Source organism: Peromyscus maniculatus, chromosome 20 (genome assembly GCF_049852395.1).
Source record: "Peromyscus maniculatus bairdii isolate BWxNUB_F1_BW_parent chromosome 20, HU_Pman_BW_mat_3.1, whole genome shotgun sequence".
NCBI classification, from domain to species: domain Eukaryota; kingdom Metazoa; phylum Chordata; class Mammalia; order Rodentia; family Cricetidae; genus Peromyscus; species Peromyscus maniculatus.
Genome location: NC_134871.1, coordinates 46,488,116 through 46,505,891, shown reverse-complemented (window position 1 = coordinate 46,505,891; position 17,776 = coordinate 46,488,116). Strand labels below are relative to the sequence as shown.

The following is a 17,776-nucleotide window of genomic DNA, read 5'->3' as shown; positions in this document are numbered from 1 at the left end:
GGTACTGAATGCTGTTTGTAGTTCACAATGAGCTTGGAGTGCAGAGTAGATGAGGCTGCTGTTACTGCTGGTGCAGGTCTCTCCACTGCTGCCTTGCAGTGAGCCAGTGCTATCTGACCAGCTTCTGGGATTGCCTGTGCATGAAAAAGCACTTAGAGCCTTTGTTGCAGTGTGTATCTTGAGCCAAGAATCTCTGTATCTAAGAAGCTTCTCCTTGCTGATGTGGGTGCTGGACTTGGGGGCACATTTTGAGTAGCAGAGTTCTGTCAGAACTGCCCTATGGGATTCCCTGCTATTTTAAGGTGAGAGGAAATAAGGTAAAAAGAGGCTCATTCTTTTGGGCTTTTTTAAAAGTCAAGTTCAGCTGGACTGCCTATCTGATATCTCTAGCTTGCCTCCGCCCCGACCAAGGCAGGATCTCATTTTGTAGACCTGGCCTCTGTCTTTAAATGCTAGGATTGAAAGCATGTGCCACCATGCCCAGCCATCTAGCTTGCATTGTTGTAGTGAGGCTTATTGTTTCTCCTAGGCCTGGAGGTAGAAGAAATATAAAGTGTATAAAGATGTTTGCCTCAGGTTCTTAAATCTCAATGCCTGACTTTTCAGGTGTGTTCTTGAGAAATTATCCTGCCTCTCTCTATATAGACTCTTCACCCCAGTCTTTCATAGTCACAGGGAGCTTACTCTTCATGGTATAAAATCCAGCACCTCTGTAAGCAGCAGTCAGTGTGCCTGCCGAGGGTAGCATTGTTTACAGCACCCACAAGCTGCTCTGAGTTCTTTCCTTCCCAGAACTGAGCATACTAGAGATTTCTTCAGACCTTCCCTGGAAGAATGCCTCCTCAAACTGACCCATTCCCCCTGAACTAATAATACAGAGGCCAATCCAGAGCACAGGCACATAGTCTCTATGTGTGGGTTTTCAGGTAGCTGCGTAGTGTGGAATCCTTAGACCCTTTTGTGGTGGTACCCAGGGCCCCACACACACCACCCAGCAGTTTTGCTCGGCTGTGCCCCCAGCTCTTTAACATGAACCCTATGTTGCTGTAAACCACAGGTTTCCTTATTTGACTCTGATGATTGGAAAGACTTTTTTCCTCCTGCTTCTTTGTTTCTTTTGTTTAAAGGTAGAGAATGTGAGCATGCATGGGCATGAACACAGGAGATTCCCTTGACTTGTCTGTGTCCTTCCTGTTTGTGAAACAACACAGCAGTTTATTTTCTGACTGTCCACCTAATTGAAAAGTTATAATAAAGAAAGAATTGCATACATTTAAAACAAAAATTTTCATATGGTTTCAAAGATGTTTCTAAGTGATTCTACCTGTGAGATTTGTAAAGGTGGTTTTCTGATTTTTGTGACATAGTTAGACTTTTCTTGCTTCATTTTGAGGATTTTTCCCATGTGATTTTCTCTGCTTTGTGAATGTTTTGTTTGTCAAGACAGGGTTTCTCTGTGTAGCAGCCCTGGCTGTCCTGGAACTCGTTTTGTAGACCAGGCTGGCCTCAAACTCACAGAGCTCCCCCTGCCTCTGCCTCCCAAATGCTGAGGCCAAAGGTGTGTGCCACCTCATCTGGCCACAGATACATTTTTATTTTTTTCTTATCCCTTAAAATGAGAGTATGAATATTTGTACTTGATTGTGTTTGTTTTATTGATGCCACAGTTGATGAATGATTAAAGAATAACAACAAAGTCTTAAGCTGGGTATGGTAGCATAGGCTAGTACTTCTAGAACTTAGGAAGCTGAAGCAGAAGGATTGCTGTGAGTTCAGTGTTAACCTGGGCTACACATTGACACCGTGTCTCCCCCACCCCCCAACCCTTCCCCTAACTACAGTTTCTTAATGTGATGCTAACATGTTTATTTCTCATAGGTGAGGGCCAGGGCAGGTGACTTCAAATTTAGATCATTGACTGTGAGACAGGAAAATTGCATGTACTGAGTAGCTGTGGACATATTCAAGATTCTAAATAACAGTTTGTTTAATTAAGATTTGTTTTCTTAGGATTGGAGAGTTTCTCAGAAAAATATTTATTTTCTTATTTAAAAAAATTTAAAGCAAAAATCAGTGTCAGCTTTAAGCTTAGAAATTTTTACTCTGCTTTTATACTAGGAAGGAGGCAACCTTGTCTTCAGAAGAAGCAGAAAAAGGTTTTGTGGGAAGAACAGAAAAGGTCAAGAGCAGTGGTTCTCAATCTGTGGGTCATGACCCCTTGGGGGGTTGCATATCAGATATCCTGCATACCAGCTTTTTAAATTTATGGCTCATAACAGTAGCAAAATTACAGGTATGAAGTAGCAATGCAATACTTTTATGGTTGGGGGGTCACCACAACATGAGGGTCGCAGCATTAGGAAGGTTGAGAATCACTGCTCTAGACAAAGCCGAGAACCCTGCCCCAGTCCACCAAGTCAGACTGAGCTGATGAGGGAGGGAGGGAGGGAGGGAGGGAGGGAGGGAGGGAGGGAGGGAGGGAGGGAGGGAATTGTTATAGGCTTCCTGCAGAGGCCATGCTTAGAGTGGGAGCAGCAGAAAAGGGACTAGGAGGGACCAGGCCCCGACTCTCAGAGACACAGTGCTATTTTCCAGGCATGTGGGACCAGAGCAGCACCGCAACAGTGCGGGGGTGCGGGGGACGCCTGCCTTCCTGGGACTTGCATCTCCTACTCAGAGATTTCCCAAGCCGGAGGGAGCTGTTTAAACAGCTGTCAGAAGCACTTGAAAGGCAGGAGACTTTGTTTTTGTTTGTTTTCAGTTTTGTTTTGGTTTACTTTAAATAAGTTCACGAAGCAGAATATTCCTCAAAAACAGTAACATTTTGAGGATATTTTGTAGCTCTATGCCAATCACTATGCAAAAGATTCCAGGGCCAGAATTAGATAAATTGTACCCGAAGGATGCAGAGAAGATTCGTATGGACATACCTGCTGTAGAGGTGGTGGATGCTGTGTTAGAAGCTCCAGGCCCAGGAGGGAGTCAAGTGCCAGTAGGGTGGGCCTTGGTTTGGTTGGTTTCACTTTGTAGCCCTGGCTGATTAGCTTCAGACTGTAGGATCTTCTTCTTGCCTCTGACTCTTGAGTGTTTGAGGTGGGAGTGCCTTTGAGTTTAAACGTGGCAAAGTGAGTCAGGGAGGTCAGGAAAGTATGTGGGCATTGATGGACGGGGGCAAATTGAGCTGTTTTTGGAATGAAAAGCACCAGGACAACTGATTTGCTAGTTCTTACTCATCAGTGGTCATAATGGGTAGAATATTTGGCATGCAGAAGACACAGTGTTTAAATTGAAATTAGAAAAATGTGGTGAGCAGGATTTGTGGCAGAGGATTAAACGGTATATATGCCTTTATCTAATTGCAGCTCCACCTGGGTTTTTTTGGGTGAGGAATTTAGACCCAGGCCTTGTACCCTGCCCTGTCCACATGCTCAGGTAGAGTCTGTGTAGCATGCTAGAGACCCAAGAGCTATACAACTCTGAAAGCCCTTGTTGCTGGTCCTTTCAGACACAAGGCTGTGTTAAGTAGGGGCAGTAGTGATGACAGCAAGGACTAGGAATGATGAAGATGAAAAGCCCTTTTTAAAAAGAAAGAAAAGAGAACCTTTTTAAAAAGCGTGTATCTAAGTTTTCCTGTATTTTACAATCTTATAGATGGAGAGTTTTTAATGGTGAAGTGACAGAAAGCATAGTGGGCCCCAGACCAGTGTCACGGAAGGATTCTGTGTGTGTGCCCGGCCTCTGCCGGGGGACCCAGAAGTATCAGGACAGGGGGCAAGCTTGGTGCATTTGTCTTGATCTTGGAGGGCAGAGTTTGTTGGTTGCATCACTCATTTGAACTAATTTGTGTCTAGCACTAGAACCTGGTGCTGGTTGTTCATTACCAATGCCACCCAGCCCTGCCTTTTGCAATAATCTTTGTGAGTGGCGATTGTGCCTGTAGAAGGAGAATGACAGAGAGATTCCCTGAAGGCAAATACAGAGAGTGTGTGCTGTACACTCCAGTTTAGACACTTGGGCCGGGAACTCCCTGAGAGGGGGGGGAGGAGGGCGGGTGAGAGGGAGGAGAGAACAACAGAACAGTCGGCTGGAGAGGAGGGAGGAGGGGGGAGAATACTGATGTGTGTGTGTGTGTTTTAAAGAGGATTTTTAGCTCAAGTGATTTTAGGGGTTCTCTCCACTCGATCCTTTTCCCCCCATTCTGGTGTCCTTTTTCCTCTGGTTCACTGAAGTGCTTTTGCAGTCCAGGCTCAACGCCAGCTGAGTCTGCAGCGGCTCTGCCATGATGTACCTCTGGGTGAGTAGAGTGCTGTGGTGAGGCTTCTTGCACTTGCACATATAAGGAGTGGAAAGCTGAGGTTCTGTTCCTGCACAGAGGCTCCGCAGAGCACAGGCCACAGCCCTTCCTCGAACAGGTGTGAGGGCCTTTGAACCCCGCAGATTATAATATTAGAGTCTGGTTTCTAAATGTTGTTTATCTTGTTAGACTTCGTGCAAGGGCTGAGCTCCCAGAGCAGTGCTGTCCCCTGGGCTTGGTAGGTTTGGAGAAGGCAAGTGGGCAGATGACGTGAGCTGGAGGTTTTAGGAGTGGCACTCTTCCTTGTGGGTCAGGATGGGCTTGCGTGTCATGTGTTGATAATCAAGCCACATCTGTAGATACCACCAGTAGATGGCACAGTCCTTAATAAGCTTTTGTGAGTTTTTATCTAATAATTAATGTCCTTCACAGTTGTCTTGTGAAATAGGTCATTGTTGTTACTAAAACTATGAGGGAAGTAATTAAGTCACAAAGAATGTCTTGCTCATAGTTAGAAACAAGGCCCATGGCAGCTGGAATAGTAATTAATAACCAGCCATTATAAAGCATTTTACATTTGTAAATCCAGAACGTAATATGTACCTTACTTTATTTTTAATTTTCTGGTAATTGTGGCATTGTAATTTGTGATAGAGTGAATATTCTATAGTTAGAGAAGTTTATAAATGGTAACTATAAAAACTTTTGGGAAAATGTCAGGGAAAAGAATACAGAGTCCTCTTCCTCCTTTGCTTTTAGCTGCAAAAACACATCAGTAATCCCTTGTAAAGATGGCGATAGCTGTCTTGAGCGGACAGCTGTTGTGTGTTGCTAAGGGAGACTATTAGTCCATGTGATGCCTTTGGCTACTAGCCAGATTTTGGAAGTTTCATTTTGCCCTTTGCCCTTCATCCCAGATATCTGGAAATGTAGGAACCTACTTGGCTCTGGGAAGCTACATTTGTAAATGCCAGAAGCCAACATTTTAGCGATGTTTGTGAAGATGGAGCTGGGTCAGAGTGTGTATCTGTATGGCATGTTGGGGAGGCTTCTTTATCTCTTTCTCCTTTCCATTTGAATATGACCTTGAAATGTAATTTCCTCCCCTCTATTGATTGATTTTAGTAGTACTGTATTTATGAGAACTCGAGGGTTTGCTGGTACACTAATGCACACTAAGTAGTTTTCGCTGGGTGGGGGATTGATCCACGTCCTTCTCTGGAAGGATATGCTCTTCTATCTTTTGATTGTTTTTAAGAGGGGTTATGAAGGGATAGGAATTGAATTAATCTCATTTCAGCTTACTTAGGCTTGCTGAAACTGACACTGACAGTCTCCTTCCTTATTTCTTCTGTGGCTTACCGTTACACATGTATTTATCTTAGTCCAGTTACTATATTAGAACAGCTTGCCAACTAATATACCACATGCTGCATTGAGATGCTGTTGTGCCAAGAGAACTGGAACAGCCAAAGGGTCTTGTGATTCCCCTGGTTGTGTTGACCATCTGCATCTGCAGTTGTCACTGTGTGCCATAAACTTTCACTACTCACCCAACCGTCCGTCCGTCCGTCCGTCCGTCCGTCCGTCCGTCAATCCATCCATCCATCTATCCATCTATCTGTTTACTTACTTATTTGAGACAGGGTCTCTTTATGTAGTCCTGGCAGTCCTGGAACTCAATGTGTAGAACAGGCTGGGCTTGAACTCACAGAGATCCTCCTGCCTCTGCCTCCCGAGTGCTGGGGTTAAAGATGTGTATCACCAAGCCCTGTTCATAAAAATAAAAATGTTAATTTCCAGGGATGGAGAACAGCTCAGTGGATAAAGTACTTTCTGTACAAGCATAAGGATCTGAGTTCAGATCCCCAGCACCCATGTGAAGGATAATATGGGTGTGGCAGTGTGTACCTGTAACTTCAGCACTGGAGGAGGAGGAGGGTAGAGACAAGAAAGCTGGCCACCCTGATCTGATGAAGAGTTGGAGTGTTAGAGACTTCACTGAATGCTACTTGTACCCTTCCCAGTTGTGTGGCTGTGAACGAGTTACTTAACCTGCAGACCTCAGTTTCCTCATTTGTTGTGCAGAGAAATTAATTCATACCACATGGTTATCATGATTGAAGAAGACCTGTGAGACAAACATGACCCGGCATAGGCACACTGCAGGTGCTCAGTAAATAACTAGCACATAACACCTGTGCGTGCTTCGTTTCCTTCCTTTGTTTCAACAGTCTCATGTAGCCAAGGGTGGTCTCAAACTGAGTAGACAAAGATGGCCTTGAACTTCTGGTTCCCCCATTTCGCCTTCCAGTTGCTGAGATAGGCATGCATCACCCTGCTCTTGCTCTTGCTGGCCAGCCTTTTGCTTTGAATATTTGCATAAACAGACTGCAAATCATCCCTGATTTTTTTTTTCCATTGTGTTGAGAATGTCCTTAAATTCACCATAGGGAGAACTTTGACAAACACAAATTAGTTTTATGTGAAATAGTCACCCTTATTGATATTTGAAGTGTTAGTGGGTAGCAAGCCCTCATTACGGCTGCCTTTCAACTCTTTTGGGAGTATGTGCCATACTATGGAGAGTCCTTATGTCATTTATTCACCCTGTCTTCATAATCTCAAATGATGGAGACAAGGAAGAAAGAGACAGAAAGAACTGATTCCTATGTTAAGCAAACATGCTTGCTTGATGATTATGTGATTTTTATCAAGTAAACAAAATTATACCGCACTTTCCAAAATTCCCAGAAGACATGGCCTGCTCTCCAGTCTGAATTGAGTTTGGTTCGTCTGACAATGAGAGCTCTTACCTACATGGTGTTTGGCTGGACTTTTAGATCTCATTTGAACTGTTTGGTCATCAGTCAATTCTGTCTTAATAAATCAGTTCATCCAGTATTTAAGGAGCTCCTGAAATGAGTGGAACCACCTCTTGCAAATACAAAGATGGTTAAAGACATCTTGTGTCCTTAAAGAGTAAATACAGTGTATGAAGAGTGTATATAATAATAGGGATTGTTATCTGATTTTATTCAGTCAAGAAAGTTCCTTTATGTATTGCATTGTTTTATTTCATTCTCACAACATTGCTAAAGGATGTCACTACTGCACAAGTGAGGAAGAAGAGATCAAGAGAGAGTTCATATTACTTAGCAAATGGCAAGGCCAGAAACTCATCTCTTAAAGAATGGCCTTTATTTCTTTAAGTAGCCTATTGAGTGCTCACTGATGGACATAGATGTACCATTTGCAGTCCTTAACAACTCTGGAAGTTCTCCACCCCTGCATTTTACACACTGGAAAGCAGACAAGTGTGAGTTACAGGTAGGATGTGTGTCCTAAAGTACATGGCACCCCTCTTAACCTCTCTCTTATGTGTGCAGGGGTTTCCTGTTGGCACCACTGCACTCAGGGTGACGACCCAGGAACAGAGTAGGGGAAATAAGGGGATGTGAATTCTGTTTCACCGCTACTGGTTACTTGAGCCATGCTTTGCAGGTTGTGGAAAGGATGTGATAGTGCTTAGGAACATTCTTGAAATGTTCGTGGAGTCCTTAGAAAAAAGTCTCTTTCGGCCATTTTAGAATGAATAGCAGCAATCCGTGGGTATCTTAGGCTGAACGTCGGCCTCGCTTGTGCTGCGTCATTGTGCAACATTTCAGAGTATTAGGTTCAGATTTCCAAAACAGGACGGGTAGACTAGTGATGTAGTTTCTGTGAAAATATAAGGCAATAATAACAGCACCTCTTAAATGGAAGTTATATGCTAATTTTTTTAGTGACCACCTTCCACTTGCCATTCTAATGGGTGTATAGGACTAGAGAATGAGACAATAGTAAATTGAATGATCACAAAATGTAGTTAAGTGTTCAGCTCAGATAACATAAGGCTGGGTACTACAAATGGGTACTTGGCAGGGAAGAGCCGTAAAAGACTTTAAACGGGATTAGGAGTACATGAAATAGAATTTACAGTTGGTTTTTGTTTTCTTTTTATTGTTTTTGAGTTCTCTATTCAGACTAAAGCAGAGTAAACATGCAGCGAAGTGCAGTGACCGTAGTCTGACCTAATTGGCAATCTCCAGGCCAGTGAGAGACCCTGTTTAAAAGGAAGCGATGTCAACCCTGGGGTTGTTTGCAGGCCTCTACACATCTACACACACACACACACACACACACACACACACACACACACACACACACACACACACCTGCACACAATATAGCCAGAAACATTAAAAGAAGAAAGTTCAGTAAGCTCTTAGGTTATTATGTTAATAATAAGACTTAAGCAGTTAATGTACATTAGCTGAAATTATTGTGTTCCATTCATTGTGTTGTGGGTGGCAGAAGAGCAGCAAGCAAGGTGGGGAGTCTTCCATAGATGGTTTTCTCTCCTTGTTTAAGCTGGTAAGAGAGAGCAGATTGAACACATCGAGAAAAGCTCTGATAACTCTTAGGTACTTAAGGAAACAAGGAAATGTGACCATGGATAGTTTCATTGGAGTAAACAAGACCGAGTGAAGAATTCCTTTTGGGGTCTATAAGGAAGCACTACAAGCAGGGGATCAGGTAGGAATAAACAGAGATTGGAAGGGAGATGTGACTGGGATGGAGAGGACAGAAAGGGGATGGTCTGGAGAGCTTGGGAAGACCGCCTCTCTCACTGCCTGTGGGAGAAATCTGAACTTTGTCCAGGATTAGAATGGCTAGTGTTGGCAGGTCTTAAGTGTGTGGCTCTTTTTAGGAAGAGAGAAGGGAAAGCAAGTGGAAGCTTTTGCCAGAGTCTCAAGCAAGAAGCTGGGAGTCGGAAGGGTTAGCTCGCTAGACCCAGGAGACAAGTTTTGGATATGTGTTAAGAAGGAGAAACCTAGGCACTCAGCTGTTGGCTTGAGGAATTAGAATGGAAAGGACTGTTTTTATGGCTTTGTTTGTTTGTTTGTTTGTTTGTTTGTTGTATTTGTGCTATCTATTACGTATGTACGTGGATCTGGAGCTCAGAAGAGACGTGTGAGTCATAGGTAGAAGGTTGAGGTTCATCGTGTATACAGGTGAATATTTAAAGCCCGGGATTAAATGTAATAGAGAATAGGCTGAGATCAAAACCCTGAGTCGTCTCTGAAAGTGACTGAAAAGAATGGGTTGACTAGGGGAAGACTAGACAAAGACGCCTGGAAAAGAAAGTGCTACTAGGTTTGGGTAATAAGACCAAGTAATTGACATTGGCCTTGGTAGGGTGTTAGGTTAGTGACTAGGAAAAGCTATTTTGGAGAATATTGGCGTGAACTGCATTGTTAATTGGTAGGTGTAGGTGTCAAGACTAGGAACACTGTTGAGCAGAGAACAGAATTGTGCAGTAACTGCAGGGAAATGTAGACTGAAGGGCTTTTACAAAGGTAAGTGTCAGGCATGTGTCATGTCAGTGGGAAAGATCAAAGTAGAGATGAAGAAATAGAGGGTGCTAGAAAGAAAAAGGCTAGTACAGGAGCAGAATATGTTTCGTCCAGCCCGGTACACAGGTCTCTAATGGCAAGGAGGGCATCTGCCTTACTGCCAGGTTGGATGGGAACATTGGTTTCATGGAGGTCTTCTGGTTTTATCTTCTTTCTCTGTTGTGTCCCGTGAACGTAACTGAACCTTGAATCTAAGGAGCGGTGAATACTACAGCTGTTACGCCTGAGGAAAGGTGTAATGAGTAGTATTAGACTGTTGCATCTAAGCTGCCCTAGGAAGAAAGGAGGGACATGATGGGGAGTAAAGACAGGAAAAAGGATGGAGTCGCTTTGTAGACTGGAAAGCATAAGAAGGTTGAGAACTGCTGTAGTGGGAAACCAGCACACACAAACTCTTCTTTAGATGCTTGACATTGTAAGAGGTGATGGTGGTGTTAGCCTGATGCTAGTAGGTGGTTCAGGTGAAGAGTTGAAAAACATATTTGGTGCTAAAAACATTGAAAACAAATCCTAGGAGGCCAGATGTTGGTTCAGTATGAATGTTGAAGTCCCGAAAAGAAGACAAACAATGGAATTGAAGACAGGACTGAGACTAGGAAGTCAGTAAGTGGAACCGCTTTTAAAAGATGTGCAGTTTGGATGAGGACAGGGTAGGGGTTTGGAAGTTGTGCTGGGAAGCAAGGAAATTGCTTGCCTCTGCCAAAGCAGGTGAACAGCTTTTGCTGCAGAAACAGCTGTATTCTCAGGAGCTGTCAGGCTTCCTTTAGAGCAAAGGGGTAGGGCGCATCGTAGAATTGAGGGTGGATTTTTAGACGAGTCTGCTAAGGATACTGTTGACCTCAGTTCTTGGGAGTAGAAGGTAGGATTAGGAACAGATGTAGACAAGCATTCATGAGCTGTCCTTTTAAGACAGCGACAAGGGGAGATGAGGCAGATGGGTTATTTTGGTAGTCTCTCAGAAGAACAAGGAGATTTAATGAACCCATTGGGCAGGAGCAGCAGTCTCAGACATACTTGTGCATCAAGATTTCAGATGGCTGAGCTCGGCCTCCAGCTTTAGATTCCTTGGATCTGAGTGGGCCTGGAACTTTACATTTCTAGTAAGTTTCCCATGATGCTGATGCTGCAGGTAGAGAACACACTTTGAGAACCACTGTCTAGAGAGATGGTTGTGGTTAGTTGTGAACTGTAGCTTGCAATAATGAATACCCTAGCAATAGGCAAAAGAACTGATACCGATGATATGGCTTCATGTATTGTAGGCAAGCACTGGACCACTGATCTCTATTCTCAGCCCCAGAGTGAATGCCATGTGTTGTAGCTGTTCTCACCCAAACTCTGAGTAGTTCATATCTCAATCAGCAGTGAAAGTCACATGCCCTACACTGGCCTTGTGGCCTTATTGTTGGTTCTCCTGCTTAAGTGTTGGCCCCGTGTTTTTAGAAGCCTTTCTCTGTTTGCTCCACGGGTGTCATACTGACTGACATCTAATATCTGAACATATCAGGCAGACTAGTTGCCTCCAGGCCGCAGCACTTAGCCATTTCACTGCCCTTTTCTCAGATGTCAGAAAGGAGTAGCCTACATATGTGCTGATTCCTTTCTTGTTTGTCTTCTAGTCTCAATTTTTATTTTTCTTTTATTTTTTTTACTGTACCTACTACCGATTGATATTCTTCCTTCATGAAGTTACAGGTTATTATATGTCCCTAGAAAGGTACCTGGCACATAATGAACATTTGTAGAGTGAAAAGAAGCAAGAGTGCAACATTTGGGTGGAAACAAGGACACCTGTGATCATTGGAAGTGACAGGCATGGAAGAGATGTGTGGTGGATACACTGGAGGACCTTGAACATTAAGTCACTGTTTGCTGAGCCTAGAAAACTCTTGACAGTTTTTCAGCACAGTATCACGCATGTAGTATCTTGAAACACTTTTTTAAAATTTGGGTTTGTGGAAAGGATGGTTTGAAGAGAGACTATGATGAGGGAGACCTTTTCCCATTGCAGTCATGTAGGAGAGAAAAAAGGTTTGGAGATGAAGGGTTGGTGGTGAGGATAGACTTTAGTTAACTGAGTGTCTTCTGTAGAAATGCTAATGGTGGCCAGCTTCTGATTGCACAAGAAAGCTGTTTTTTTATGATTGTTCTAATGTGGCCTTTAACTTTGAGTATTCTTAAGTATATTTGCCATGTTTCAAACCAGAGTGTAGTGCTTTGCTGTTAACACAGTTTATAAATTAGAGAAGAAACCAAGGATTGTAGGGACTCATTTTTCCATTTTAAACTGTTTGGAGGGCTAAAGCATCGTTGTGTTTATGTGGTCTACACATGGGCCAGAGACTCTGGAGGTCACTTTGCGAGGTCCTTTGTTCCATCGACAAAAAGCATCTTAGGAATGGTAGTCACTTACTCTCCCCCACTTTCTTGGATCTGGAAATATGGATTGTTTTTAAAAATGACATCCCTATGTGAACATGAGCTACTGCCGCTCTTCACAGGCTTCTTCTGATAATCTTCACTTTTATCAAAGAGAACACATGCTGCCTAGAGTGCAAGTCTAGCGCAAACTAGGCACTTCACAAACACCGCACAGAAAGAAAGCTGACTAGTTACCACATGTAGGTGTAATGAGCTGCCAATGGAGCAGTGTCCACTTGAGATCCTGGGATTGTATTCCATTGCTCTGCACTGCTCTGAGGCTGAATGCCTGTGGGTCTACTAGCTTTGGCCTTAGACTATAGATCATTCAGAAGCTAACTGAATTAAGACTGGATGTACGTTATTTAAAGTAACTGTTATATTGTTTTTCGTGAGTATGAAATGAACTGCTTAATATGTAGCAGTTTTAACAAGGTCTGTACATTCCTGGAAATCAGACCCAGTGGCTGTGGCTCTGTTGTGCATTGTGTCACATCTGGTTACATTTCCATCACTGGCTCAGTCATTAGTTGGTTCTGTGGTCCTTAAGGCATACGATCTTTATGCTGTTGTCTCGCATCTAAAATGGATGCAGTTACTTCTCAGTACTGTTTTAAAATGATATTCTTCAGGGAATTTGAAAAAAATTTAGCGTGTGTGTGTGTGTGTGTGTGTGTGTGTGTGTGTGTGTGTGTGTGTGTGTGTACAGAGTTGGTTCTCTACTTCCACCGTGTGGATTCCAGAGATTGAACTTAGGTTGTGGCTTGATGATAAGTGCCTTTACTCACTGAGCTATTTCACCAGTCCAGAAAAGCAGATATCCAAAGATTCTTAATGATTATTTTGTTTAATGTAGTTACAGTTATTACAGTTACTGTTAGACCAAAAAAGTGTTTTGGGTTAAGATGAGCTGAAAGTCTCCCTAAATAGTACAGTAAAGCAAAGGGGAGAGGTGTTAGTAGGATATATTTTTAGGGGGAGCAATTGCTGTGTGATCTTCCAGTTAGGTCTCATTATTTGCAGAGGTTTATATTTTTTTAACTTCTGATTTTTATCAATAAAAGTAAATGTCCTGGACTCACTGAAAACGAAAATCATTGTGTATGGTACTCAATGCCATTCATTTATAGATATCCACTGACAGAGTAAATGTCAAGATTGTTAAGACAGCTGAGATTGGAATGGAGAGGAGACTAGGAATCACCAGATGTTTCCTGCAGATGAAGTGTTGGGTTAGCTGTTCACAACTGTTACCTTCCTTTCTCTTTGCACAAGGAAGCAAGATTCAAACCTAGGCTGAGCATGGTGCCTGTATTCCCAGCACTCAGGAGGCAAGCTGGAGGCCAAAACCGGTCATGTGACAGAACTCTGTCTTTCAAAAAGATTCAAACCTTGCTGAAGTGCTTCAGAATTGAGTGAGCTTCAACTAGACTGTGATAGACGACATCCAGGATGCTGCTCCTGGTGATTGCACCTGCTCACATCCAGGTCCTTGTGCAGTTTCTTCCCTTGATGACTTTGTGGGACTAGAATATGACAGTAAATGTGGCTGTGGAGACCAGCTTTGCTCTCGAGAGCTCGTCCTTCCCAGTGCTTTCTTTCTCTTTGGGTCTGTCCTTTGGGGGAACAACTTGCTGTCTTATCAGTAGCCCCATGGAATGACCCATGTGGCGAGGAGCTGATGATTAGGGCCAACAGCCAGGTGAATGAGCTTTAGTTAAGCCATGGTGACTGCCAGCACATGGATGGCAACCCTAGGAGAGACCGACCCCAAGCCAGAAGCACTCCACTGACCCAGCTGGATTTCCTCTAAGTGTGAGTGGTGCTGTTGCTTTAAGTTGCTGTGTCTGAGAGGGGTTTATTACACAGAAGTAGGGAACCGTGGGTTTGGGTAGCAGAAAAGGGGTGCTCTACAGCACAAGTCTAAATACAGGCATGATTTGGAGACAGGGCAGTGGACTTGAAGGAGAAGGTTACTGTATCTTGAAGATTTCTAATTGAAGACTTTGAGGGGATTGCCATGAGGCCTAACAGGAATGAAATTGGGGATCCTTGCTGTGTAGTGGCAGAGTTTAGCAGTAATGTCATTTGTGGTTTTGTGCCTAGTGAGTTGGGAGATCTAGCTAAGAAGATGTCTAAGCAAAGTACTGAAGATGCTTGCTCTTTTTTAGTGCTTACAAGTAAAGATAGTGGGGAGTGGGATGAGATGAGGGAGGACTGCTAAACACACAGGAGCCAGAATATGATGCTTTTGAAACTTCTGTGCCTTTCTGGATGATAAATGGTAATAATATTTAGGCATGTGTTCTTGGCCAGTGGCAGTCAATGAAAAGATGGTTGTCTTACGCTTTCTATTGCTTTGATGAAACACCATGACTATGGCAAATCTTATAAAAAAAACATTTAATGAGGTGGCTTATAGTTTAGAGGTTTAGTCTATTAAGGCAGGACATGGTGGTGTGCAGGCAGATGTGGTGCTGGAGAGGGAGCTGTAAGCCATACATCTTGACCCACAGTCAACAAGAAGAACTAAAAGACTGAGCATGGCTTAAGCATATATGAGACTTCAAAGCTCACCTCCACGTTGACACACTTCATCCAACAAGGCCACACCTACTCCAACAAAGCCCCACCTCTCAGTAGTGCCACTCCCTGTGAGCTTTTGGGGGCCAGTTACATTCTAAATACCACACTGGTCTAAAGAGGAAGCCTAGGACTATGAGACCTTTCAACAAGGCTTCACACAGACCAAAGGCATTAGCAAGGGCTGATGGCCGTTATCACAGGAGCTGCCTTGCTATTTGTGGATGCAGCTTTTCTAGTTTGCTGAACACCAGTGCATCTGAGACAGGAAAGAAGAAGCTGTGTCCATGAGAAGAGGCGGTTGGACATCCCTTTATTTCTGTCAGGAAGCAGGCTGAGAAAACTCCTCTGCTGTTAACACATGCCACCTTTCACAAAGATGGAATGACTCAGTGGTTGGAACTGAGAGTTCAGACAGTGGAGGTGAGAGTCAAGGAGAGCTGTTCCCCAGCCCTGAGACTGAACCAAAGACCAGAGGTTGGTTCCCTTGTGCCTGCCTGCCATTCACTGTCCCTTTCTCAAGAAAACATTTATCCATTGATGATTTCAGAGAACAGAGCCTGAGAGAGTGAGGTAGGAAGGTGCTGCAATCTGTGCCAGAACTCCACACTTGCTATTCAGTCACCACGAGGGTGGGAAGAAGAGAGGGTTCCCTGTGGGTTTCAGAGGACACGGGAGAAACTGAAACAGCAAGGGGAGGATCTCCTGCACACCACCGTCAGCAAAGGCCTTGGCTGTGTGCTGGGACTTGGATCCAGCCGCTCCCCTTTCTCAGAATCTGAGTTTTCTCTCTGTTGGGTCTCCCATCTGTGTGTGTGTGTGTAGTGTGCATGTCGCCTGTGGAAAAGTCACACTGCGCCTGCCTTCTTCATTTCTGCCAGCACCTGTGGGCTACCTTTGCCTTTGAAGCCGACACAGTCGGGCTGTTCATGCCGGGTCTCCTTTCACCCCTCTTAGCCACAGTCAGGTTTCTCTTACCGTTGTATTACGGAAATGGCTCCTGTCAACATGGCCAGCAACCTGCCTGCTAATGAATCTGTTGATCAGACCTCAGCTCTCATTTCTGTGTCCCATTTCCATCCCCACCCCCATGGTATAATTTGCTGGATGTTTGACTTCCCTCAATACTTGTGAAGTTTATCATCATCAGTCTGAGGCTATAATACTCGAGGCCGAGTCCTTGCTCTTCTTTTAGTCAATGGTTTCTCCGTCCATGCTTTAGTGCACAGTTAAAAAAAAAATATTTTTTAAATGTTTAGCATCTGAGTCCAGTGGGCCCTTTAAATTTTTTATATTTTTCAGCCTTATGACTAATTTAGAAATAAAAATAAAAGGGCTAATGAAATAACAGAGGGGGGTGGTGGTACATACTTGTGGTCATAGCACTTGGGAGGCCAGGCTGGGAGAGTCACAAGTTTAGAGTCTGGACTGCAGAGCAAGACCCTTTGCGTCTCTCCCTCTGCCCCTCACAAAGCAAGTTGTGGGCTTTTTCTTGTGTATTTCATGTATATTGCCTCTACAGTGTTTACAGATCACACTTGAGGGCCCTGCCCCCATATTTCTGTTCTGGGGTGCTGGATGGAAATCAAGGCTTCATGTTCCCACCAGCTACATCTCATCTTTATTCTGTGTTTTAACTCCCCTTTGCAACATTTCATGTTTTCTTTCTGTTTCCATTCTTTAGTTTCTGAGAGCTGCTGCTGCTGTTCTATATTCTTGCAGGCTCATTTCCTAGAGTGTGAGGACTTGTCTTGTTTGTGATACTTGACTCACAGAAGCATTCGCTGCATTAATGTCCACTGTGTTGTAGAGCATCACATGGACTACCCTGTAGCCACTCTTCTGCAGCCGTGGTTCCTGGTCACCTTACCTCTTTGCCCTCCTTCAGGTTTGTAAGTGTCAGGTCATCTTAGGTGTGTTTTGTTCTGTATTTATTTATGATGTATGCATGTGTGTATTTTAAAGATGGGGGTCTCACATAGACTAGGATGGCCTTGAATTCCTGATCCTCCTGTCCCCACCTTCTCAGCATCAGGGTTATAGGTGTGTTCTGCCATGACTAGTGGATGCAGTGCTGGGGATTAATTAAACCCAGGGCTTCACACATGCCAGGCAAGCACTTTACTGAGCTACAAGTGCAGCCCATGCTTATTTCTTTCTTTATTTTTTTAAATAGCACTGGGAATTTAGGTCAGGGTCTTGCCCATGCTAGACACGTGCTTGACCACTGCAGGATGTCAACTTTGGGGTTTTTTTGGTTTTGGGTTTTTGTTGTTGCTGTTGTTTTGTTTTGTTTTGTTTTTAACAGGTTTTGGATCTGTTAATCTCATAATGAGGTTAAGTTGAGATCATCAGTGGTATTCCTTAGGACAAAATTATTGAATCTCTTTGAAATCTATAGGATATGCCTCATTTCTCATTTTTCACCTGTGAAGACGTGTTAAAGCTGAACCCTGGAAGATGGCCAGATGGCTCAGCAGTTAAGACCAGTTGTTGCTCTTGCAGGAGAGGACACCCAAGTTCAATTCCCATCAACTACCTGGTGGCGTACAGTTGTCCATAATTCTAGTTCCAGAGGATCCCGTGTCCTCTTAGGACCTCCACCAACACTAAGCACGCATGTGGTCACATGCATACATGTAGACAAAACACTCACAAATAAAATGAATAAATCTAATCCAAAAAACAAAAGCTGGATTCTGTTGTATTAGTTCCATCTGAAGCAGATTTTTGTTAAAAGCACAGCTAAAGCTAGTCCCCATCCTGGAACTGTCACAGGTTGTGTGGTGGCGGGTTGAGTCGTTACATCAGCCTTTGCACTGCTTTCACTCTTTGTTCTGTTCCTGTTCTTCTGTAGGTCTCGAGCTGTGCAGATCTGAATCTGCCTAGGGTATGGTGCTTCACAGACATACGGTATCCACATTTTGACCCCCTAGTTTCCTTTAGAAGTATATGTACCTCAAAAGAGAACTTTCTTTATATGGACCTGATAGTCTATTACCTGCCACTCAACACCTTA

The 17,776-nt window shown here is 43.7% G+C and overlaps 1 protein-coding gene across 28 annotated transcripts in view; it reads left to right on the top strand.

Annotated features, from left to right (window-relative positions):
- The window catches only part of Rbfox2 (RNA binding fox-1 homolog 2), a 264,663-nt gene that overhangs the window by 134,740 nt on the left and 112,147 nt on the right, over nucleotides 1-17,776 (top strand). The window contains exon 1 of one of the 28 annotated variants that reach the window (XM_076556298.1): nucleotides 4,054-4,294. The exons of 26 other annotated variants lie outside the window; for them this stretch is intronic. In XM_076556298.1, the coding sequence (XP_076412413.1) occupies nucleotides 4,280-4,294 (15 nt within the window). In that variant the 5' untranslated portion in view covers nucleotides 4,054-4,279. Of the gene's footprint in view, nucleotides 1-4,053; nucleotides 4,295-17,776 lie in introns of those variants that run through there. One more of the 28 variants, XM_076556294.1, reaches the window with a different exon arrangement.